Raw genomic sequence first — 26,382 nt, forward strand, 5'->3', positions numbered from 1 at the left:
ACTGAGACTAGGCCTCCCTGACTCGCCTCGATTTTTGGCCTCAGTTTCAAAGCTATTCCCAGCAAACGGAGCCTTTGGCGACTCGCCTCCAAACGACGTGTAGAACAAATAAACAAAAGACTGAAATGTTCTCCAAATATTCTGCATGCTCAAGAGGGAAAGAATGGGTCGGTAGCATTTTCCATCTGAGATATTCCATCATGCACATGACTCTGCAGTTTCTGCCTACGTTGATCTCGACCCAGCACAATCCATCTCTTCACTTCGACTTCACTCCCCGGGGAGGCAGCTTGGCAATCTTCTCAATTGTTTCTTTTTTCAGTTCCTCCTACTCTCTGAGGAATCGTTAGGGCTTTGAGTGCAGATCATAAAAATAGTCAAACTCTTTTCTAATCAAATTAGGAAGATGGAGGAATGCAGTCAGGGAAAGGTCCCTGTTGAACTGTTAAGGAAGTCGTCTCAGATCATGTTTAGCTTTGAGACATTTAATGGCTGATTTGCTCCAGGTTCTACAAGCATCTATTGTTTCTAAATAAATTGTCAGTTTTTTAGAAGGTCAATGCTCCAATTTGGTTTGGGTGTATAGACATTCTTAAAATACCTTGATAAAACGTGGCATATTCCCAAGTAATGAACAAGTTGTCGGGGTCTGTTAGATGTGAGTGCTTCACTAAGTCTTCTCTCAGATCTCAGAAAACTCACCTCATCCCCAAAGAGACAGCCATTCACTGCAGGTGTGCAAAGTCACAAGACAAAGGCTGTCAAGTGCCTTCTGATTTCCAGGCCACCCCAGACACCCACACCCTTCCTTAAGGACCCCCAAAGCCCTTCAATGTCCCAGCTGTACCCCGAGCAATGCCTCCGGGCTGAGGCAGTGGCTGGGGAGAAGAGTCCACAGGGGTGACCTGGCTCTCCTTAAACCCTGCAGGAATGTGTGGATTTGAGTGAGCGCAGTAACCAGAGAGCACTCTCTCCTATATCTTTAAGCCCATAATGGAGCCACTTCCTGTTGATAATCAGTTTGTTGTGATCTCCCTCTGCCTTGGGATTTTGACACTTCATCTTGAGTCCTAAGAGAGGAGGAGGAGGAGGAGGAGGAGGAGGAGAGGTGTTATTATAGTTCTGGTCTGTGTACCATAATGACAGTATGGGCTGGCATCAAAGACTTAGGGACCAAAAAAAGTTATTTTTCCAATTTAGGTCCTAGAGCTTACAGAAACCGCTGTGTATGCACATATGCACACACACGTTCATGCATGCAAACATTGCCCAATTTCTCATTCTTTGAATCAGGGCATATATTGCATGAAATCAAACAAGTATGTGGCTACCTGGGCCTCTTTTAGGGCCAGCAGACTGCAATGTTCAATTCTGGCAGGGACTTTTTCTTGTTACTTGCTTCTCGAGGTTTTTCTAACTAAGCTAATATTTTCTTCAAATGTTTATTTAATCTCTTTCTCTCTCCCCCTTGCTGAAAAACATCCATCACTACTGAACAATAAAAGAGCAAAAATAATGTTGTAATTATTTTTTTAAAGCATCTGTAGTGTTTCTTTCAGAGGAGCTACCTGCAGAGGGCTCACATAAACCAGCGTTAATCGTTACCATGATTCGTGCAAAATAGCATCACGGTTCTGCTAATAAACAATGTGAGGCTTCTCTCCTGGAGGTTAAATGCCTTGCTCAGTTAATAGTGGTTGCTATAGGAATCGCGCTGTTTTGAGGGAAATGTAAAACAAAATTCAGAGCCCTGCTCCATGTCGCAGCACACCTCAAGCCGCATCGGGCCCTGGGGCTGATACCGCATGTAAACCGCTGAATTACCAGGTGCACCAAAGTGGATTCTCTAACTGGTCGTAATCACCCTTTAATCCAGGGGTTTTCTTTGAGTGGTCTCTTTCCTTCAAACCCTTGCAACCCTTCCTTGTCTCCTTACTCCCTTTCTCCTCCTTCCAATCCAAGCATTTCGTCTTTCATCTCTGTCATGGATATCTAAAGTCACTCAAGTCAAGAAGAAAAATCTCCCCATAATCCCCCTGATACAGAACCCTGCCCCCACCCCTTGCCTAATCACCACCAGCATCTCAAGGCCGCCACTAGTTCCCCCATCTCATGGTCCCTACACCGTGAGTGGGGCGGCCCAGGGCTAGTGAAAGACAAGTGGAGAAGGAAGGGTAAATAACGAAGTGAAAGCCCCATCTGACATGCCAATTGGTGTAATTATGGGCTTATAGGCTCCTAATACATTTCTGAGGACAGCTTTGTGTGCCCCCTCTGAGAGCTGAGCTTGTCTGTCATGTCATAAAGGCAACTTGTCATTGGACCCATGAGTGATCCATTTTGCTTATGATGTTTGATAATTAGTTTTCATATAAGGCTCTAAGATGGACCCCACATCTTCTGCTTCACTCTTGATATTAGTTTCTCGTTATTTGTTTTTTTGCTGCTAGTCAAAGCCATTTCTTTCCGCTTACCATTGATGATTAATCCTATAAACTCTCAAATGTTTATTATGAGTCGGTCCCTGTATATTTTTAGTTCTTTAATGTCCTTATTTCATGGCCAGATTCACATAAGGCAATTCCAGTAAGCTCTTTTCCCATTGGCACCAACAGAAAGCGTACATTTGTGCCGCTATAATGTCTGGGCTCTACACATGGACCTTGAATTTTCCTCCTTCCCTAGGGGCCGCAGTGAGACAGGGCAGCTCTGTCTCCCCCTGTCCTTTCCATGTCGTCCTGTTTCGACTTTGATGTCCCCCTGCCAAGAGTCTGATTTGTGGGTTGGCCGTGTCCTCCCCTCCTAGCCTCCGAATCCACAGAACATGGGGACGCAGTGGGAGTTCCCAATGTTTTGAGGAGTTGGAGTAGAGAAAAGAAGGGGGAGGTTGGGTCAGACCACCACAGAGCTGGGGAGACCCCTGTCTTCCTCCTCGCCGGTTCCCACCGCTCCCAACACGGCACACACATGTTGAAAAGGTCAGGTCTTGATAGACAACAGAGCACCGGCAATTACGCTGCTATTTCTCAGTGGCTGGAAGTCCCCCGTTTTTTTCTGTGAGTGTGTGTGTGTGTAGAAAGAGAGAGTGTTTTTTTTGTTCATAGAGAATAAAGAGGCAGTGTTTTAAGGGGAAACGGAGCTGGGACAGGGGGAACTGCATGTAAGGACTTGTGCCCGTATTGCTTCATGTCTGTCTGTCTGTTCATTTGTGGAAATTGAAGAATGCGCATGAGAGAGTGCAGGTGTGTAGGTGTTGGTTCTTAAGTTGGTCTGTGCTTTTTAGTTTCCCACCCAAACAGTTTTTGTGTGAGTGTATGTGTAGGTCTGTTCTGACCTGAACTGCAAGTCTGATTTTGTGTTTTCTAAATCTGATTTCTTCTCAAAATCTGGAGCTTTAGCTGGCTGTTTTCTATACTGACCGTACTGTTGTGGTGGGAGGCTGCGGTCAGGAGTCCATCTCTGACCTAAATGACGGGGTCAGACTTTGGAGACTGCAGGAACTCTATGTTGAGGTTGCGAAAACACACACATGCAGACACACTCGGATTTCTTCCAGCGTGCTCCTAGTATTTTCTGTCTTTGGTGTCATTTCTCCTTCACACCGAACACCTATTTCTAGCTCTCTAAGGATGGCTTTCATGGAGGAGTGCAGAGTGAAAAAGTCAAGGCAGAGTTATGACAAGAGCCGACCGCAGTTTGACAGATCTGGAGATCACACGGAGAGGATGCCGCGGTCCCTTAACAACTGAAGTGTGCTGTTGTAATGTATAATGTGTTGCAGCTGGAAGTTTGCCTTGCATGCCTTGTGCCACCAGCTTTGTGCATTTATGTGTGCCTGGGGCATTCATTTTAATCCCAGAGGTGGACTCGACTACGCAGTTGTGACTAATGAAAGAGCAATTTGGGCATTGTGCCCCTGGAATGCCTGCACACCTATAGTGCCTGAAATAAAAAGGGGTCCAGAGGGGTGCTGGGAGGCCCCACAGAGCACTTCATTCAGGTTGCTATGCATGTTAGAGAGATGAAGGCCTGTAAATGGCTGCCAGTAATCGTCTCTATAAAAGAGCAGCTGCGTCCAGTTGTAAGTACGGCTGCTGTATTTGGCCTCCCTCCCTGCTTAATATTCAGGTGAACAAGCAGCAAGGGCAAGTCTTTCTCAGCGTTAATGTGTCTATGAGCGGGTGCTTGTTTATGTGTGGAGGTTGCCCTGGATATGCACTCTGCTCTGGATCATTTCCAGGTCCAATCTATATCGCTACTAGCCTCTGGAACGCACCTTTGCTCCTGGGAAATTTCACCTGAATTACCTACCCATGTGTGTTTTTGTGAGTGTGCGTACGTGAGTAACCCAACCATAAATGTTACCCCTGTTTGTAATGGGCCTATTACAAGGCAGAAGCTTGTGTCAAATAACACACAGTTCCTCACTTAAAACATCAGCACACAACCCACTAATGGAATCAACTTTGTCATCATAGACACTGATGAGTTAGTTAGGGCTTTAGTTAGGGGGGCCTAATTCTACCCTGAGGAGGAGGGAGGAGCTCACTGTGAAGTCGGCAAAGGACTTGCTCCTTGTGTCCGTGACTCATGCATGCTCATGATATGACTGGGTGGTGCTGGGGAAGACACCAGGTTAGACCTGTGTTTGTTCCTCTGTTGCAAGGCAATCCAATCCATTTTTGACATTATGAGGTGTCATAGAACGGGGATGCCCAGTGTAAACTATGTAATGGCTGTCATTGTAAAAAGGAAATATAACAGTTGTAAGTACTGTAACCTTTGTGAGTATGAAGCTATCAGCATGGTGAGTTTCTATTGTCAGCACTGCTATCTTTTTATGGTTCGCCAGTTCACTGAAGTTTGAGATTCTTTGCTTTCGTTGCAGGGTCAGAGTTCAGCAACACTGGGATTAAGTTGAGATGGAGTTGTTGATGATATTACATGTGGTTTATTACACTTACTGTACAGTGATACCAAATTGTTTAGCTTTGATCCAATAGGTGGCAGGACTGTGTTATACTATTTATATTACATGAATAGCAAAGAAAAAAGCACATTTTCAGGCCCATTCAGGTAAAGCAAGGTGAAGGGTATATTCAAGGACAATATAGTGCATTTCAATTGTTTTATTGTATTATATTTATTGAATATATTATTTTTCCCTGGACAGTGTTTGTTGCATTGTACTATGTGGTCAATAAGCCAAACCAAACCAAATTATAAAGTGATATGGATGGGAGTATGCGAAAAATCACATGTTATATAATATGGGACAAATGATCATGCTTAACATCTTTTCTTTCTAACATCATAACTAAAAAGTAATCTTTATAAAGACCATGAAGCTGATCTGAAACTTAAAATGTGTTTTAGTAAAATAAAACTGTCCCAGCATGAAGATATTTTTGCTCACAAGGTCAAGACTCCTCAAATGACCACTACCTTCCTATCATGGACAGACGGACTAAGAGGCCCACTCAAATTCTCCAAAGACAACTCAACTCATATCCATTCTTAAAAATGTTCTCCTTTTTCCTATGCTTCTCTCATCGGGAACTATGTGCGGCCTTGGGGGGAAACGGGAGTCATCGCCTCACTCGGAGAAGTCCTCTCCGCAGAATCTTTTATGGCTGGATTTACTGTGCACCAGCATTTAACGGAGTTAATGTTGTTAGGTACACAGGCCTCAGTTGCCAGTAACCATTTTGCTAATAGCTTATGCAGAAATGCAGGAGGGAGAGAGAGAGAATGATTTTAAAGTCTTGTTGTTTTTGTATTTCTTCTTCTTCCCCCCATAAATGTCAGTCCAATGAGAATTATCCCCTTTGCGTACTGTTCAGTTTTCTCTCGCTTGTTTTCCCCAAATCTAACATTCTCATCCTCTTACAGTATATTATTCACATGACTCTCATGTGTTTCAAGCTCAAGTTTAAGATGATTTTCTTCTGAATAATCAGTTTGAAAGGACCATTTATAAGCATTATCACCAAATACACAATGAAATGAAAGAAAGGGAAAGACGCAGCATCATCCTCCCTCGCTAGTTTTCCCCTCTTACTCATCTCTTACATAAAAAGGAAATCACTCTCTCCCACTGTGTGGCCTGCTCTCTCATCTCTTCTTCTGAAGTTTCCCACCATGATGCAAAGTGCACACCTACAAGACGCATGATTCCTTTATTCAGACAGTAGGGATGCTCATCCATGCAAGGCGGCTGACCTGTGATGTGACCACACTGTGGGATGTGATGCATCTGCCTGTCAGTGGTGTGTGTTAGTCATTTTGCCATAGCATCATATACCTTAATGCACACAGTTACTCATACAGGGGAGGAATGAGCGATTAGTGCAGGAAAGTTAAAGATAGGAACAATGTTTAACATAAAGGGCTTTAGTAGGGACATTTGTTATTACAATATAATTCATTTTACAGGACTCGTACCATCCTAAAATTAACTTCACAGGCGCATTCAAAAAGTTACATGAATTACTCATCCAGCTGGTGGTGTGTTTTCTGCATGCAGTGTTTCCATCCCAAGCGGACTCAGGCGGGCCTCGTGCTATGTGATCCAGTTGAATGGACAAGGTGCAGGGCAGACCACCTGGTCCCTGACCTGACTCCCTGCTGATTGTCACCTCTTGCTGATAATGTGCGTGCGCACTGTCTCTGTCTGAGTCTCCTGCTCCTGTTGGTATGTCTCGTTTATCAGGCCTTCAGGCTCCCCTCCCAGACCTCCCAGCACAGCATAGCCTCCAGCTTCTTCACAACAAGTTAAGACCAGAGTGTTGTTAACCTGCTGTTAACTAGTCATTTCCTGTGTCCCAAAATCATGCCCACACACATGGCCTTTAAATGGTTATCATCCATGTCATAATTCAGTTTCAGACGTGTATACATATTTCTTTGTACTTGTAAATGTTCCGACATGATACATAAATGGGTTATTCTGCCTTAAGGCACACAGAGAGCTTGAGTTACTATCTAATCATGAGTCATCCCATCATCACTTCCATGATAAAGATTATCATAATTGTTTCCAAATGTGATTACTTCCTGAAAATAACCATGATTTACACTAATACAAATGTATTAGCTGCCCCTCGTTTTTTATTCAATCAGAGCTCATTGTTAGCAACAACTATGAGAACAGTGACACATCCTCATCCTCACTTTTTTGTCTCATTTTGCCCATAATCATTGGCCACTTTTGCATCCTCTCCAAAAAGTGGTAATCAATATATGTAACTTGCAAAAGGACACACACACACACACACACACACACACACACACACACACACACACACACACACACACACACACTGGCTGAGGGGGGATGGGGACATGCTCTCGAGTCTTAAGTCATCCACCCAGCCAACCAGCTCCCCTCGCTGAATAACGCAGGATCGCAGAAACGCGAGGGGAGGCGCAACGGGCACGGAGCTGCTGGCTCTCTATATCCAGCGGCTCAGAGGCGCTCTGTCTCCATTCACTTCAGAGTCCCACACACTCAAGGACCTGTGCAGACTGCTGCAAGACACGCTCTGAATAGCAGCACTACCCGGACAACTTTCTCCCTTGTGGTTTTCTAAGAGGATCTGCTCGTTTGGATTATATTCTTCTAGGACTATTAAACGCTATTTTAGAAACAGTCGTTGGTTTAATTATAACAGCTGCGCGTCTTTTTTGATATTTCAGTGAATCGGACTTAAGTTTTAAACCTGTTTTGTAGATGGTGAAGGACAAGTGCAATGCGCTTCAGACTTGTCTCTTGGGATTGTCCCACTTTCGCCTAAGGAGCTATGTCGATCTGCCGCACTGATCTTGTTCAAGAGGACGCAGTCCAATGTGAATAACAAGAGTCAACTTCCAGCCTCTTCAGATTTTCACAGCTTCAAGCAAGTGCAGCACGGAGTCTGACTGAGCCCGCTGACACCCTGATTTCTGCCCCCGAGGGGATGGTTGTGGATCCTGTGGGGCCAGGAGCGATTCTGCGGCTCCTACAGAACAGCACATTTTTCTTGTTCGTGGTTAGATCTAAATTACAGGGAGATGAGACCCGCACTTTGTTACTTCCTGCTGTGGACGACGTACCTGCTGCTGGCCAGCTCTGAGGTAAAGTTAGCAGAGTCAGAGAGGTGCGGGGCCGGGTATTTCTGATCCCTGGTCACATACAGTGGTGCGAGGTTTTATTCCCGGTAGGGTCTAAAGTTCCCACAGAGCGTGCATTTTAACAACAGCTACACACACAACTCGGTGTGAAGAGAAGGAAACTCCTGAGCAATAGGTTTGGTCGAAATCCTGTGTATTAATGATAGGATTATGAGCCTGAACGCAGCATTTCTTTATTTGAATGAACCTGTAACCGTTTCAAGCGGTCTTTTCTAATATAATGAAAGGGTAGTTTAGACTAAGAGGCTATTATAAGAACAGTGTAAGATATTGATTTATTTCTAGAGAACATGAGGGTCAGTGAAAACGCGCTTTTGAGAACCAAATCGCTCCTGCACTTGGAAGCATATCGCAGTTATTTTTGTCTTTTCTGCCAAATCTGTTTGTAGCCTGAGCCAACTGGGCAAACGTTTTGGTTGGGCTAAGCGCCTTCATGGGAACCGCTCCGGGCGATATAAATAGCCACTGTTCCTGTAAGGCAGAGCGCTTTGCTAAACTTGAGGTGCTCGCAAGACCGCAACAAGTGCAAAAGTGTCAAGCTACTGTTCACACGGGTTGACGTCCACCCGATCCGTTTAACATTCACAATTGCTTAGAAATCAGGCGGATTAATGTAGCTTCACTTATCTACATGGAACAGCATTGGTATAACAATAGCCTAAGTCATGTCGTCTTGGGGATCGATCCCTTTAGCGTACACTTTTTAATACAGCATCCAATTAATGATCAAGGCAGGAGATTTATTAAACACGTTTAATTTACATGACCATTGCTCTGCATGTCATGTTTTGAATGGATACATTACAGGGAAATATAGCTTATACTAGGCTGATCTGGGTGCCAAAGTAAATCCTAATTAAAAAATAGATGATATATATCCCCCAGCCATACAGCTTTTCTCATTTCAAAAGTATAGCATAATTAATCAAAGGTAGGCGCCACCTTCTCTCCATGTGTGAGGAGATTGTTTGATAGTGGGTTAGATCTGCTCGTTGTAGTTGGCACATAGTTGCAATGTTGTTCTACAGTGATCTTTCTGGTAGTTGTTTAAACTCAGCACGTTTACTTATACAGGCAAACAATTCCACAAAGTTTTGCCACCGACCCGACACATCTCTAACCTTCATCTCTTGTTTATTTTTTCTGCCCCCCCGTCCCCCGTCCCATAGGAAGTGGAGTTTCCCCAGGAGCTGATAGACAGACTGTCCCACAGTGAAATCCACAGCATCAGCGACCTCCAGCGGCTACTGGACATTGAATCCGTAGGTAAATTCTGCCTCTTGATACTTTGATCAAAAGAACCACGTTATTTTTTTTAAATCCTGATGCCTTAGATGCTATTGTTGATGTGACAACACGCACCAAAGGGCGGTACTAAAAACAGCTGCACCATGATCAAATAAGCGGTAGGCTATGCCTGTAGAATCATAATCTGTTGTTGAATAACTTTTTAAAGATAGCCTTCTTTGTAGTACACTTTAATACTCCCTGGTATGGGGAATTTCCATATATATTTGCCCTTGTCAGGCAACATAAGATGAATGCCAAATGACTATTACATAAATGTATACAAAGGTCAAATCTAAAATAATAATGACTGGAAAGTATTGAACCTTTGTGGCTTTTTTTATGTGCTGGCTGGATAGGTGAATAATGAGTAATAATTAGTCATAGAATCAACCGATATGCTGCTAACATTAATGAATCCACTTATGCCTTACAGCTGAAATAGAGTAGGTAGGAGCAAGTCTTTGAGTGACATTTGATTAACAAGTAGAGACTTCCAATCCTGGAGGTTTAGTGGATTAAAAAAACAAACAGGAATACTTGTTGTTTTGGACTTTCTGCTATGTACATTCATTAAAATGTAATCAGTAAAGTTTTAACTCCAAAGCACTGCCCAGGTGAGATCTGTGCCAAGTGCAGCCCTGGCGTGCGTGACAAAGCAATAACTGCAATAGGTGCGTCTACTGTACACATGTGACAAAGATGGACTTTCACTGGCAAGCACTTTTTATGCATATTCTTCAGCTGCCGCAATAAACTGGCTTTAAAGCAGCGAGACTGCCACATATGTTGCCCTGTAAAAAGAGACAGCGGATTGCAGGTCAGGCGGGTTTCTCCAGCTTCAGGTTCTTGGAGGTGCTGCTTCATCTGTGGTGGGGGTCCGGTCTGTCTCAGGCTGTCTTAGATTAAGTTACAGGGTGCGCTGGAAGAAGCTGTTTGCGTTCACATGAGACTCTATTTACACAGGCTCTGGCCATATATCAAATTCAGGGCTCTCCCTAAAGATTTGATGATGGAAATAGGTAATTACTAAATGTGCTTTAACCGTCCCAAATGATGTAAGCTACGTTACTGGTCATAGCTCATTAGTAGCCTCAACACTTAAATCCAGCAAAGGACCAGTCTTTCACTCAAGTATTCTCCTGTTTAACCACCCTGTTGCTTTTTTGATGGACGATTCAATTAGGACAAGTAATAGCTTGTGTGTTTTAATGTATTTAATTCACAATCAAACCAACCTGTACTCCACAACAGGGTTCACAGCACTTTATGCTGAGACCAGAATAGATCTCCACAGGGCCTCTAGCATGAGAAGAGGTGTTTATAATTGAATTAACATGTCTTTCTTCAAACAGAGGAATGTTTTGCAGGGTAACAGTAGTAGGCTGATTATTATTACGAGGACATAAATCTGTCTGACGGCCAGCTTGGCGGCCCAGGCCAGCCCATTAAAAGACCTTTGACGCCAGCCTAAGGGGTATTTTCAGAGCTTTTGTTGCAGATGGCCAGGACAGTAAAGCTACCAGTATAGGCTGACCTGTACATGGTAGCATTTCAACTAGGGAAGCGGAAAGGAAAGGCTTACATGAGGTGTTGGTTTAAACCTTTGAACATTTGCACCTGGAGGAACTAACACAGGAAATCCTCAATTATTTTTGTTTTAGTTACTATCATATTATTTTCTCATTATTTTATATTGCTGTCCCTGGAAGGATGACTTTATAATTCAGTTAGGAAGTATACGTGTTGGGATCATTGTTAGGCCTGCAGGGCTTATCTCGCGGCTGTGTGTTTCATTTAGTGCTGCTTTGCTCAGTCATGTCTATATACACACGTCCGGCGAGGATGGTGTTTGCAGCTTGACTGACAGATGAGATGACCCCACTGAAGTCTGCAGATGGCTGTCTGGCCCCTGAGGTGCTCCACTCCTCACTTTTTCTCCTCTCTATCCCAGTCTAACTCCTTCAGTGGCCCCCCGGCCTGCCTGCCTGCCCTTATCTCTCTCAGTGAAGGACTTTGACAGAAAGGGAACCTGACTCTTGGCAGGGGGCAGAGATTGGAGGGAGGGGGGGGGGGGATTCTGGAGGTAGTGTTCCTGCTATACTTCACTCAGAAAGCCCGCACGTTGTTGTGCATCCTCCTTTGTTTTTTGTGGCAAGCTGGCACAAGGTGTTTACCTCCATTACAGTTGGCAGCATGTAACTGTTGACAATTCAGAAACAAGGAGGGGAGACAGAGTAAGAGAACTATGGAGGCACTTATCACAAGACGTAAACAACATGTTGGCTTATTGTACAAGTCGAGAATGAAAGAAAGAAGGAAGAGAGAAAGAGAGGAAGAGGAGCGAAGCAAGGGAGCCGAAGTCCTCAGTAAATGGATAGAGTCATTTAAAGTCATAAAAGCCTGATTCATGGCAAGAGACTGTCCTCTCTTTCTAGTCTCAGTTTGAAAAGTTATAACTGCTAAGTCACCTGGAACCAACAGAGGAGCAATCCCCTCAGACTTTCTATTGATACCTCTCATTATTTGTCTTTTCTTGCCTAATCACTCTGATTGTCTTTTCCCCCATGTTCCTCCTTTGAACGTTAAGAACACACTCAAAGAATGCTTCTTTTATTGTGCTGAGAAAGGACTCTGCAGTCTATAAAGGACTTCTTTATACCCTCCCTCCCTTTCTCCTGTCCGCTCTGACACAACCTATCTCTGGGTGGTCACTGGTGTGACACCCTCCCTCACTCCCATCCTCTTCTGACAGGGGGAGATGAAAAGAGGGATAGGTGTGGTGGAGAGAGGGACAGTGGGAGTTTTGTCTGTGACCCGTAGTGTTAAAAGGTCGTCAGGTAGGAAAATCATCCAGCTGTAACAATGAGTCTATGTGACTGTGCAGACAGTGTGGGCGTGTTTGCACATTCATACAGTAAGGGTATGTGTCTACTGGCCTGACTGACTGATAGCTCTGCCCTTTAACACAAGGCCTCAGATGGAGTCAACACTTCCTTTCTGTGGACCTTTGGTCCTGGGTCGCTGGCTGTCTGACTGACGGCACCACAGGGTAGAAGGACAATTCCATCCACTCTCACTGAGGGTCAGACCTGGAACAAGAAGGCAACCTAAAGCAAATAAACAACCAGTCCCAGAGGTGGATCATGTATAGGTAGAGAAAATCCCTTCAGATGACTGGTCAGAGCACAAAGGAGCTGGATGAGGGAAAGTGTTTGCCTGTGGCTAAGCTTTGTTGTGCTGGTGTACATTGGGTTTTGAAGGATAATCAGAGGAGTTGTGAGTGTGTCTTTATGTTAATTGTACAGGTGTATGATTGTGTCAGCCAGGTGGGTTGGTATGCTGTACCTACAGACAAGCAGACCAACCCACTTAGCAAACAGTCTGCTCTTAGGGAAAGGGCAGTGTGCTGCGAACATGCTTTATCGCTTTATAGCTCCTCTGGCACTCTTCTGTAATTCACCTCATATTCTGGGTGGGGACCAAAACAAGCAAGCTTTATCAGATGACCATGACTGTGAATAAGCTGAGCTGGCTATATTAGACTGGAGTTAGGGAGCCTTAAGGAGCTACCACTGTAGCATAAAAAAACATGTACTTTTCCAAGCTGCTGAAAGATTGAAAAAGCAAACATTTTTAGGTAAATGAGAGACACAAAACCACTAATTAGGTGCAGGGATAATGGCAGCTGAGTACCACCTGTCAAATGGCCACTTTAGTCCACCGTGTGTCTGTGAAAGCTGGTTGTTTTCGAGGGAGCATGCTGACTCACCTGCGTCTACATACTTTATTCCAGCTGGGAAAGTTCAGCTAAATGAGTCAGTGAGGCTGACACACAAAGCTTGCAATTACATCCAGGTCTGTGTAATATGTGTCTCCTAACCGTACCGTGCATACTCTGTACTGTTTACCTCCATTTTTGACATCATCATGAACCGCAATGTTAGCCAGCAAGCACATTGAAAGGAAACCTATCCTTTCAAGGAATCAAAGCATGTGTTACATAAAACAAGCAGCCAGCAGGAAGTTACCGTCTCATTATGGTCGTGTGACTAACCATCACATTTTAAGCTGTGTATGGGGTATATAAAACATCAATACTGGATTACATCCAGCCTGTCCGGTGAGGCCTAGCAAGCCACCCACCACATAACACTGTTAAAGCTGCAGGGGTGATCAACAGGCTCATGGTGTTGTGTTTGCTTCCTTCTTGTGTGTCATCATTAACGTGGCTGCCTTCTGTTTTGATGAGGTGCGGGAAACAATGTTATCGAGGAGCCCAAGCACCACAAGCACCACAACCCCCACAAGAACTACTCCCGTCAACATGGTTACTACAATGACCTGAAGAGCTCCCAGCTTCACAGCCGACGCAAGAGGAGCATTGGTAAGTCTGAATGAATACTATATGCTTAACTGTGCCACTTTAGAGTTTGCATCATGATTACATTTGGAACTGTACACATCACAACTTATTGCAGTGTCATACTGCCTAAAAATAACCTCTATCTCCCAACTGACGTTTGAGTTCCCAGGAGATGAAACCGATCACTTTACACTTAGATCAAACAAAGCTAATGGTTAGTGGCTTTTATATGGCCTTTTTGTGGATAAAAGAAACCCTAATGAAGATGTCTACCCAGTAGTTATGGCAATAAAGAAATCATGAGAAACCAGCCTGATGTGTGAGGTTGAAGAGGACGTCTGACACGAAGCCTTTTAATTGGCCACAGGGTTGCAGATCTAAGACACACGCGTCAGGAGAGAAATATATCCTTGAGCGTGGAAATTCCAGGCATTCAGGGCTCAAGTTGCAGCTCGCCTCAGCTCTCAGTCAGATTTCTTCATAAAACGCCACGCGGTACGATATGTGATCGAGGCGTGGAGAGAACCATGTCGTTTGCAGTGTGTGTGTTAGGACTGGCTGCGTGCGTTTCACATCCCTCCCAGCAGTTCAGCATTTAAAGCAACACAGGGTAACGTGGCTGCTCGTATTTCATGTGTGCACACCATATCATAAGTGTATGACACCGTATACCGTTTTGGCAGCTGTCCACAAAATCCCTCACGTTCTGTGCATGCACATAACATCTTTACGATATAATGGTATCTTACTGTACGCTCTCTGTCACATCTTTAGGTTTGAGTGCCTGTCAGAGCATTACATCTGAAATGAATGTTTACTGCCTTCCTCTTTTCACAACGACCAACAGGGTCAAAGGTCATTCATAGATTTCCCAGTGGCGGACATAAAGGTTTTCTGGCCTAGTCACGCTGCATTAACCCCAGTGAGGGATCTGAACAAAGGAGCAGTTTCTTTCCGTCTCACAGACTTGATCCCAAAGCTCCTTAGTTGATATGAGATCAGCTTTTGGATAGCTTGTCTTCTTAACAGCCTTGAACGAGGTTGGGTGTGATCTGAAGTAAGACAAACAGCTCCCACATCAAGTGAGTCATCACATAATGATCAGTGAAGGAATGCATAAAGCAGCTGGGAGTGAAAAAGAGAGATTAAAACGATACATCAGCACGAGCATGCGTTCGGAAAAATGTGTCACCGAACAGTCATGCAGACCACGCACTAACTCCTCCTCCTGCCTGTTTTGCTTCCAGCAGAGGAGGCGGTCCCGGCGGTGTGTAAGACGCGGACGGTGATCTACGAGATCCCCAGGAGTCAGGTGGATTCCACGTCTGCCAACTTCCTGATATGGCCGCCCTGTGTGGAGGTGAAGCGCTGCACAGGCTGCTGCAACACAAGCAACATGCGCTGTCACCCTTCCCGTAAGCACCACCGCACCGTTAAGGTAAGACACACACACAAACACACACACACACACACACACACACACACACACACACACACACACACACACACACACACACACACACACACACACACACACACACACACACACACACACACACAGTCCAACAGGCGAGTTCATGCAAGCTTGTCGTGCCTATATCCTTACATTCTCTCCACATACTGCATTGCAAAGTTAAACACACACAGTATCACAGTCACCTCATTTATTTCACAAATCTTTTACTCCGTTGCTTTCCCTCTCACCAGGTAAGTAAACCATTTGAGAGGTAAGGTTGGGTTAACCTGCCTTCTGTCACGCTCTTTTCCTCCACTGACTCCCTTTAGTTCAATCTACCCCTCTCCTCTGAGCCTCCTTGGCGAATACCCAAATGGTGTCCCCCTTACCTCCGCTGCCCCCTCCCTTCTCTCCTTCCATTACAGCCGATCACCACCCTCTCTCCTCATCACTCTATCCCATGTTTGGCGAGAAGCCAAAGCGGCTATGCCAGGAGGGAGAAGGAGAAGAAAAGATAGGGGACAGGAAGGGAGGGTTGTTAGCACCTTCAGCGAGGACATCTGTTGGAAGGGTTGACCAGATAGGGATGCTCCTTCCAGATATGAGAGAGACTTCCTATTCCTTGAGAATACCTGAGTGTCATCGTCTATTTCTCAAGCATTCCTCTGCCCACCGTTTTATTCGGCCCTCTGTCTTTTCTGTAAGCAGAGAGCCTGGAGGAGACAAGGTGACAAAGAGAAGGAGAGAGGGATTGAAGGGGGTAGCACTGTTCTCAGAGGCTCTTTGGCATCGCTAGCTCGAAAACATGTCCTTCTGTTCAGGATCAGAAGAGACACCGTGGCTGGAGCTGCAGTATTTACACTACAGACTGTTAGCCAGTGCGCAGCTCTGTTTGGAGGTATGGGAGTTATGTGCTCTGTTTTGTAAGAGTAAGAGACAACCGGTGGATAAACAGGATAGCCTGGAACACTCTGGTTGTGTTTGTGTTTCTCTTTGAGTCTATCTCTGGACATTTTGTCTCTTTAATCATCGTGATCCATGGGCACTGGGACATCATGTCTTGAAGATGCCGCCTCAATATATACAGGCAGAGTAATAAAACAAATACCAACCCTGCCCGCCTTCTTCCTATCAGCACACTGACACAAGTCACGGAGATTTCAATATGGGAGGAATCTATTTTCTTTCAATCTTTTAGTTTTAGAGAAACAGTAAGAAGGCTATTGTAGGGCACAGGCACTGCATCCAGGGCACAGGGTTTATGGTCAGAGATGCTGACTCACAGTGCAAGAGCTCTGTTATACAGCACAACCTTGTGTGTCTGTCTGTCTGCATGCAAGCGTGTCTTTTTCTCCATCTGCCAGACAGTCAATAGGAGCTCTGTCTGCTATTACAGTGACTCGGATGGATGGAGAGACAGTGATGACGCCGAACAAGACACTATAAGGCCACTTTCAGCTATTGATGGAATGTTGTGTTCCATGCGACTTTGTCCGTGTCCCCCTCATGACACTGAGGACAAAATGAGCTCACAGACTTGAGAGGGTCCTTCAGGCGTGTTGGGCAGAGATTCATGAGGGGCGATTTCCATGTGGTTCCAGCCGCGGGCAAAGGGTGGGGGCCGAGAGACGTCCCTGGAAAGGTCATTGGTCAGGGCTCTCCCCGGTCAGGAGACATTCACCACATTGTGTGAGAGAAACATTGTCTGAGGCCAAGTTTTTTTCCTGTCTGTCCTCTCATTGGTCTGAATAGGGGTTCAGTTTGGGCTTCTCCCTCCATTTATTAGAAAGCTAAAAATGTTGCCCGTGTACCCTCGGCCTGACTTGTTTTCCTTCTGCTAGCCAAGGATGGGAAAAGAACACATTCACTGTGTGTTTCTTTCCATCTCATGCCACTATGCATTTGTCCAAATTCACCTTTATTTATTTATTCCCCCTCTTCTGTTTCTCTCACTCTTTCTTTTTTTATGGACCCAAAAGAAGAGAACGGGTCTGTGCAGGCCCTGTACTGTACAAGCCTGTCCTGTTCAGTGGCTGGGTAATAAAAAAAAGCCTACTTTAAATAGGACTAGCCTGAGGGAGGAGAAGGGGCAGATCTTAAAGACACTCTTGGTCTCCATATCCCTCTCTTTTCATTCTTTTGCATTTCTATTAAACCTATTTTGGTCCAACACTGTCATAGGTCTGTATATAAATCTTGATTTGCATGTGTGGGTGGCATTTACATTGTTGCTTTTGTTTATTCCACATGTCTTACCATGGGAAGGTCACAGTAACTGAGAATGGTGTCGTGATAAAAGCCATTTATAGCAGGTTTGGTATTCATCAAGATTAAGTGGAGAGTTAACGATGGAAGGAGAGACAGAACGTTGGGGAAACAGAGGGGAGAGGCAGCCAGAATTCTTAATGAGTTTTTGTGAGTTCAGACTCTATCATCCCAGCATTCCTTTAACTCCTCCTTCAACCTTATCCCACCTCCTTTTGCACTTTTACTCCCCAAAGCGCAGCATCTTGGCGCTCCCCTTTTTTCTTCCATCGAAGTAATTCCTCAACATTTCTTCTCATTTCTCTTTTTATTTTGGTGTTTTGTCTTTGAAAGCTTGCAGAACATTTTGGCCATTTTGCCAGTGTTTCTATAACTTAGTCTTCTTAGTCAAATCTAGAATCTATGAAAATAAACTTCAAAATTGGCATATTATCGGTGTTTTGCTGGCATAAGACAACCTCTCTGAACTCCCTTTTTCTCTGTTGGTTGTTAAACTTTCATCTCCCTTCTCTCATACTCTCTCTTGTCTTTTTATCAATCCCTTCTCTTGTATTCCTTGTTCTTCCTCCTCACATCTTCCTGTCTGTCTGCTGACAGCTACAGCTGTGTCTAGTATTTCTAAAGGTTTTTTCAGGCACTTTTTGCCCAGAGTCTTGCTAAACGAACAAACTCCTAAAACAACATGTGGTTTTGGAAAGTCAGGACTTAAGAGACTAGTATACAAGGTGTTTCTGTGATAACATGAGAGTGAGGCAGCAACATTTGACGTGTCTGCGCATTCTTTTGCACACTATTCCTTGTGCGTATGAATGTGTGTGAGTGTCTGTGTGTGAATCTTAATGCCTCTCTGTTTGTTCTTGCTATGGGGCTGATTAAACAGCCCATGACACAGGCAAAGAATGGAGCTGTCACTCATCCTCTCACTCATTAACTCTTAAAGCTTCTGCAGTACATGTGGTCTCTCTGTTCATTATATTCATTCACAAACCCTCATGAGCAGACACAGAAACTATCCCATTTTATATTTGAGATTACGTTTTCTAGGACATCCTAAGGTTTTCTTGCACAAAATGTACAGGAGGTCATATTTTAGTTACAAGGATATCAGGAGAGTTCTTGACAATATGGAAAATGAAAAGAGAGGGAGAAGAGAAGTTGATAAAGCACTATTAAAGTGTTTTTGTTGTAAATGGCATTTAGATGTTCTAATTTAACATGTACCAGTAAAAAAAGCCAGACATGAGAACCAACCCTTTTAATTGGCTTTATGTGGCAGCCTAAATCTAATCAGTATGGCATCATTTGCCAACAATAATGTGCAGTTAATTTCATTTGGTTTGGTTTAGCTACTGGAAAGTTTTGATGGCCATTGAAGCAAATGTACAAGTATTTTCAGGGGTCAGAGAAGGTCATGAGTGCACATCTGTGTAAACCAAAGTAGGAGATTGTGTGTGTGTGTGTGTGTGTGTGTGTGTGTGTGTGTGTGTGTGTGTGTGTGTGTGTGTGTGTGTGTGTGTGTGTTAGAGAGAGTTCTCTATGTTATGGTACATAAACTGGCCCACCGCAGTGAGGGGACAAGGCCATTTGTGTGAAGCGGCAGCAAGAGGAAGACGGGCCACAGAGTAATGAAGTGTTGATGGCCGCTGGATCAAAGTGGAGGCTGACAGAGGCCAGGCGGATATAGCCACAGTGCTGAGTGTGGGGGTTCACACATCTCCCTGCACTGGCCCTGGCCCCGACCCCATCACACACACACACACACACACACACACACACACACACACACACACACACACACACACACACACACACACACACACACACACACACACACACACACACACACTGACAGCTACCTCAGCGACAGTGGGTCAGGTCCGGGTGTTGGGGGAAGCAGTAGCTGTAGCCCTGCGGTTATGTGGGACCCTGACTTACGGGGTGTTTCATAAATAAAAGACAGTGTGACGGTGATACAGTGAGCATGATTTATGATCATCTGAGGGGTCCTGTGGATATTACGTGAGTGGGGGTTATATGGGAATGAAGGGGGCCCCCTGTTTGAAGTCCTTTGCAGCTGTGAATTATTTTCCCCTTTGATTCACTCAGCTCTTCTACTAGATGAAGCATGAGGTGAGTGAGTTTGTATGTGTGTGTATAAATGTGTGTGTGGTGTGCACGGCGGGGGTTGCCGGGCGGGTCAGAGACCATGGGAGCGTCCTGAATACGCCGGAATTTGGAGAGTTTGGTTTCTGCCACAGCGGCTGGAATGTATCAGCTTTAGCAGGAAAAGTAGCAGCCTTATTTTAATCATATTTTAGTTCATTTCTGTATTTTCTTTCACTCCTCCTCTCCTGTCCTCCCTTTCGCTCTTCCCCTCTGACTTCATCCTCCCTCTCCACCTCTCTTCTCCGCTCAGTCTCGGAGTCTGATTGTCTGTTATGTGAAATAGTTGTTCACTCCCTCCTCCACAGAGCCATCTCCCACTCTCTAATTTGTAACGTCTTTCTCATATTGTTCTATAAACTCATCCTGAAAAGTAATTGGTAAGATTATACACCTTTGAGCTCTTTGATATTTGATATTTAATGATGGTTATTTTGGTCTCTGAGGGGAAGGGAAGCACAACACACGATGTGGTCAGAGCAAGATAGACGCTCACATCCAGAGAGGTGGGGGGAGAGTGGTTCCATGAAATGTCTTTATGGCATTGCAGGCCAGTGCCTGATGTGATAAATGCCCTCCTTGCTTCCTCTCTTCTCCACACACGGCCTGTGATAACCCCGTCCACGGCAGTGTGTTTGTATTGTGGGGGTGGGGGGTTGAATCAGAGGGCAGCAGCAGGTTTTCTCCGCTGTCTGATGTTCAGTCTGGGGTTTGCCCTTCTCCCTCTGCCGATCATCCTGCCTTCGTCCAAGTGTCATTTTGACTGTTCTTGATTTCAGACAGACATACAGAACGTTTCTTTACGTTCCTCAAACTTGCTCAGAGTTGTAACATCTCAACAAGAGCTCTTTGTTTGCAGGGCACAGTCTCTTGGGGCTCCTTGCTCCTGATAAATGAAATGCCACCCCACTCTGCCTCATTTCACCCCTCCATTCTCCATTAACACACATACATTCCTATTTATTGTTGCCTGTTCCAGTTCATGAAGGCTTGCGGTGCACATCCCCAACCCTGATGTGTTTTCCTTGGAAAGCCAGAGGAAAACTTTCCCCTCCATCATGCTCTCATCAGTACTCGGTGCTAAGGGAATTCCCAATTAGTCCGACCGGGACAATCGGCTCCATGCGGAGCGCTGCGTAGACACTGAGGACAAACCAAAGGGAGTGCACCTTCTAGAGCCCCCTGCCTCACCCCAATCCTGTGGATCGGATATCATTCGGGGGGGGCTCTTTCTCAGGGCCCCAGATTTCTAGGGAGTTAAGTTTGGTTTGATTTATGCAAAGAGAATGTGGGGCCCCTTGTCGTCGCATGGGGTCTCTTTCTGATGTATTTTTGAAGTCATTGACTCTGCAGAGGATAAGAAGCCAGTGTTCTGCCTGTGTGGCGGAAAAGTGTCTCTAAATGGAGGAAGGGAGAGTTAAATATGGATGTAAAGTGGAAAGACAACCTTTCATGTAGCGTCAACATTTTCTCCTAGCACAGGAAACAGGATAGAAAGAGAAAGAGAGAGTGTTGACAAAGTGGGCAGTGCAGTATTAGAGCACAGTTATACAGGAGAGTGTGTGTGTTTTTTGTGTGTGTCCTGCAGGGAGTGTTTCTAACCCTGCTGTGTGAGGGGCAAGAAGACAAGCCTACCGCTGGGCCTCTCATCAAGGGGGCCCATCGCTTTATCCGTCTGTCAATAGCTGTTTGTTTGGCCAGAAGAGTTTGGGTATGCATGTGTGTGTTAGTCATTAGGATCAGCCTCAGTAGTAAGTGTCAGACATTGCTGAGTCTTTTAGCTTCTCGCTGGCTGCTACTGAACCCCCCCCCTCCCCTAGCTCACAGATTCCCGAAACCAGTGACAGCAGAGTCGTCCCAAGAGACAGCTGCATGTTCCATCTCTGAGTCAAAGCATTTGACTCAATATTAGATAAGTGGTTTCCTGGGATTTTCTTGGGAATTATTGTCATTCCGTGATACTGTCTGCACATTTGGTAGATAACATCAAACATTTGATAACTTTTCTAGCTGTCCTGTCAGCTTTAGTGTAATAAAGTTCCTCAGTTAGTAGGCCAGAAACTAAATGTTAATAGGTAACACTTGAATGTCATCTAATGCTGGTCATGATCATGGTCAGTCCTCCCCCTTCCTTAAATAGCACCCTCTGTTTGCACAAACACGCACGCACGCACGCACGCACGCACGCACGCACGCACGCACGCACGCACACACACACACACACACACACAGATGCACACTTTTTTCCTAATGAGAGTGATGGTCCACCTTCCTGCGCAGAGTTCCTGCATGCTCTCCCTCCCTCTCTCTCTTTCTCTCTCTGTCAGGGCCCGATAACAGCAACCCAGACACCATTGTCCTCTGTTTGCTCGCTGCATACCTTCTCTGCTTGCTTACCCTCTTTTATATTCCCTCTCTTCTTTCTCTTTCTCTTCTGCCCATGGAAAGAAACTGTTGCAATGGAGCGGCTGGTGAACCCCCCCCCCCCCGGTCCCTGATTTCAGTTTTAGACTCCCCAGATGACCCTCAAGCCTTAGTTACAGTGCTGACATGAGGCAGCTCAAGCTGTGCGAATGTGAACAATATACTTTGTTTTATCAGACAGAGATTGGTATGTTCGTTTGTCTGCATGACTAATTCACCACCGAGAGCCAGCCTTGGCGGTGTGCCATCACAGGATAGAGGAAGAAAGCCTCTCATCAGTTTTGGCCTTCGTCTGTTCATGTGTGAGCCTCATGCTGTCTGCAAAATCGTGTTGTTCATAACACCAGAGAGCGCTGGGAGATTGTCGGCCAATATCCTCTCTCGTGCAGCGACCAGGAAGATGGGTGAAGCAGGGGATATTGTTTCCATGTGGCCCCCAGGCCCTCAGTGGTGGATGAGAAGGTTACCTGCCCTTGGCACTCACATCAGAGAGGGAAAAGCATGTAGCCACCTCCCCTGAGTTACACAACAAGATCATCATAACCTCCACGCAACCTTCCCTATTCAGCTTTCATCTAAGCTTTAATCAACATAGCCTATTCAAACCCCCTCCGAGGATTGGTCCTTTTCATTTCTAGATATTTGGTGGGAAGTGGAGGTCAGCCCTGTTGTGTTAAACTGAGAGGGTGTTAGCTGGACTGAAGGATAGGAATTCCTGCATTGCTTTAGTGTTTGTTAGATTCAAAGGGCTGCTTTATGGGGTTCTACTGCTTAGATTAAACTATGTAAGCTGTATTTCTTGCATGCACATGTTGAGCAACACTTTCCCTAGCCCATGAGATGCATTAACGTGGTTTATAAGCAGCCTACATGTCGGAACAAGGCGAGGGCGTTTAGGTGTGTGTCTGTCTGGATGTGGATGCTCCAGGCCTGGAGCAGGGGGGGATCTCCCAGCCTCTCTTCTCCTGCCAGGGTAAACCTTCCCTGGGCCTTAAGGCGTATACCGCTCCCCCCTATCCTCCATCTCTCCTCTCCCATTGTTTGAACTTGCTTGGACAGGGTCATACTCTCCATTCAGTATTTACACACCTGATCAACAGCACATACAGCACAGCGAGCGGAACCCAATGCATCAGCCCCTGAGGAATGCTGCCGTCACACTTCAAACACGACAAGGCGAAGCGATGGCTGGTGTTTTTTTATGAATCGGTTAATGAAAGACTCATCAGTCACAGTGCTACGCCTCCCGATGTTAGCGAATGGGCAAAGAGTGTGTGCATTCATTGAGGACACACAGCGAAGAGTAATGATGGCGCTGGAGATGGCTCTGTAGCTAACCGTATCTCTCTTCCTCCCTTCAGGTAGCAAAGGTGGAGTACGTGAGGAGGAAACCCAAGCTGAAAGAGGTCTTTGTGCGGTTAGAAGACCATCTGGAATGTGTGTGCACGTCGCAACATCACGTTGTGGAGCACTCAGATGCAGAAACAGGTAAATATGACCCTTAAAGTTATGAATATCTCCTTGTTACGTAATTACAAATAGTCTCCAGAAAAAAACTGAGGCTGAGTTTGGTGCCTGAGAACCCCCGTCACCCCTATATCATCATGCATCATCCTGCTTACCTGCCTTCCTCTTGTCTGTCTGACGGTCTTTCTCTCTCTGTCTGGCTCTTTGGCTTTGCACTGGATGACCTTTTTCTATGATAGCTTCCAAACAGGCAGACACACCTGTGAACTGGCCTGCTATTGCAAAACTGTAAAGCTAGTGCGTTTGTGCCTTGTTAGACAAGGTTGTGTGTGTGTGTGTGTGTGTGTGTGTGTGTGTGTGTGTGTGTGTGTGTGTGTGTGTGTGTGTGTGTGTGTGTGTGTGTGTGTGTGTGTGTGTGTGTGTGTGTTTGTTAAGGGAGTGTGTCCAAAGGCTGCTTGGCATGACAGCAGGTAAATCCGACAGTGCCTTGATCTGAAGCCTTTCTCTCCCTGGGAGCAGATAAGCGCTGATGTGTGCTGATAAGGCATCTGAAGTATTTATAGTGTGTCATATCTTTGCACTCTCTGCTTCTGTCCCAGGGCTGTTGTGCCTCTCTCTGTATCATAAACCCTGCTTCTTGCTCTTAACCCTCCTTCCTATCCACCCTTCCCTGACTTTGTGTTTTCAGGCCACCGTAGGGCTAAAGGTAAAAAAAGGAAACCTAAAAAGCTAAGGCCCAGCAAGGATTTATTGGCGACATAATAAAGTTGCACTCAATACCCAAAGTCCACTGGAGAGCTGTGAAGTGAACAGGTAGGACTTTAGCACCACAGAGTCCTGTCACCTTTTAGGCACTGCAATGGCCCAATTAGGGCATAAGGGGGCCTGCCAATCACCTTCACCAATCACATCACAGCCAATCAGTGTGAGAAGAGGGAGGGCTAAAGGGCCAAATGCTGCATGCTGATTTTGTGTTGCCTGCTAAGCATGCCCACCGCAAACATATGGTTTTTGTCACAGTGTTGTGCTTGCTATGGTTGTGTGCACTGTTTTGGTTTTGTTATACAGTAACACCCACTGTATGTCATTGTCTGTTTCACTGCTTAAAGATCACTTTTGCTTTATTTTGTTATCATAAAAGTCTTCTTGCCCATCTCTCTGTCTTTTAAACATGATGACACATATGCACATATTTTTACTTGACATAATGACGTCTGGTCTGATCACGGACCAGAAATGTGGAGGATCATGATTCATAATATTGTGGGTTTTGTGTCTGTTGTGTCAAGTTATTCAAAATGCATGAACACAATTATGGCACAACACGTATTTAAATTGGATGTCTTGTCCGGATGAAACCCTTGTGTTGTTATGTGTAAAATTGGGGTACTAACGTCAGCTTTCTCTCTCTCACAGTGGACGTGAGGTGAGACCAATCAGAACAAGGGACTTCAGCGTGGGAGGGACCTAAATAGTGGATGCCACCAACAGGACACCTGCTCTGTCCTTTTCCCCATTGCCATGCAACCTTTGTTTTAAAAAAACTATTTTTTTTCTGCTAAGACAACAGACTGAAAAAAAGACAACAGACACAAATAAACCATACCAAAGGTGCTTTGTTAAAAACAGTAACCAACAGTGATGATGACTTCCTCTGTGGTACGCCACCTAACCGACAACTGAACCCTGCCGCTGATTAAGAGAGAAAGATGCTGTAGCCCGGGCAAGGCAGGAAGAGGCCGAAGGGAGATGATGAAAGGGATTTGTGTTGAACATTTGAGATTTTCTTTGAAGAAGACACACAACAGAAATGGCTATGAAACTGTTGGATCAAGCCTTGGTGGGAATCTGGTGCACAGACTCCAAAACAGCGGTGGATGACCTCCAGCTGGGCAACATTTAAGTGCCCTGCCCTGTTTAAATGACTTTTTTCATACATCGTAAGAAAAAAAGAGAGATATAGGAACAAAAACATTGGAAAGAGAGAAATAGAGAGACACATGGAGGTGTTTGCTTTTTCAAAAGACTCAAACATTTTTTAGTATTTGGATGTTTGCTCTGATTTAAGAGGAGATCTTCTCCGAGACCCTTGAGATCTGTGACTTTGCCCACTCTGCTATGTACAGTTAAATTTGAAAAGGACGATGCGCCGCTACTTACAAACTATTTATATGTGTGGCCGTTTGCCTTCTATCTCTTCCAGTACAAAATAAATAACAAAAAATATGTTTAAATGATTTTGAAGACATGCAAGAATTCAGGTTTTTGTAACCATCAGTTTCACAATCTCAACGTCATTTGTTTTTTTTAGTCAATGTCATTGTTGTCATCCATGTTTCTTATTATATTACAGTATATCTGAATGATGTCAAGTCTTGTAAATGGTTTGGATTTATGTATGAAAGGAGGAGATGTGAGAGTCAGTACAGGAAGATGCTTTATTTTTGTTATGAAATACATTAAGCTTACTTATATCCGAGCAGGAATTATGCTTATTTCTTTTGTTGTGGTTGAATGCCTGTATTTAATCCGTTGGAAGAGATGCAAAAATGTGGGCAGGGGGGTAAGATAGAAGTGGGTCTGCCAGTGTTTTTTGCATCAGAGGCGTGAAGACACAAACATGGCAAATATGTTACAAGTGGCATTTCACAAAAGCTTTCATACAGCACATTTAACTGGAGCAATTATTGTGCACCTGAATCATATCCTAACCAATAATGAGTTAGGATAGATATATTTTTTCTCTTACACAAGCCTTAATCGAACCCATTACACTCTGAAC

The 26,382-nt window shown here is 44.9% G+C and overlaps 1 protein-coding gene across 2 annotated transcripts; it reads left to right on the forward strand.

Moving 5' to 3' along the window:
- The first annotated feature begins 7,459 nt into the window (after positions 1–7,459).
- pdgfab (platelet-derived growth factor alpha polypeptide b) lies at positions 7,460–26,079 on the forward strand. 2 transcript variants are annotated; one of them, XR_798367.1, is made up of 7 exons: positions 7,460–8,115; positions 9,342–9,438; positions 13,712–13,846; positions 15,073–15,263; positions 23,495–23,621; positions 24,289–24,413; positions 25,017–26,079. XR_798367.1 is itself a non-coding variant. In XM_010771405.1 (6 exons), the coding sequence occupies exons 1-6, from the start codon at positions 8,053–8,055 to the stop codon at positions 25,028–25,030; spliced, it is 627 nt and encodes a 208-aa protein (XP_010769707.1). In that variant the 5' UTR covers positions 7,463–8,052; the 3' UTR covers positions 25,031–26,079. The 2 variants fall into 2 exon arrangements, 1 of the variants encoding a protein (XP_010769707.1); XM_010771405.1 differs by lacking the exon at positions 24,289–24,413 and having other exon boundaries at positions 7,463–8,115.
- Positions 26,080–26,382: the final 303 nt, after the last annotated feature.

This window comes from Notothenia coriiceps, unplaced genomic scaffold (genome assembly GCF_000735185.1).
Source record: "Notothenia coriiceps isolate Sejong01 unplaced genomic scaffold, NC01 NC01_scaffold00009970, whole genome shotgun sequence".
NCBI lineage: Eukaryota > Metazoa > Chordata > Actinopteri > Perciformes > Nototheniidae > Notothenia > Notothenia coriiceps.

Excerpts from the sequence above, each read along its gene's own strand:
- pdgfab (XM_010771405.1), top strand. The coding sequence starts at position 8,053 with ATGAGACCCGCACTTTGTTACTTCCTGCTGTGGACGACGTACCTGCTG. Across the intron at positions 13,847-15,072 it reads CCGACGCAAGAGGAGCATTG|CAGAGGAGGCGGTCCCGGCG; the intron begins GTAAGTCTGAAT and ends TTTTGCTTCCAG. Across the intron at positions 15,264-23,494 it reads AGCACCACCGCACCGTTAAG|GTAGCAAAGGTGGAGTACGT; the intron begins GTAAGACACACA and ends TCCTCCCTTCAG.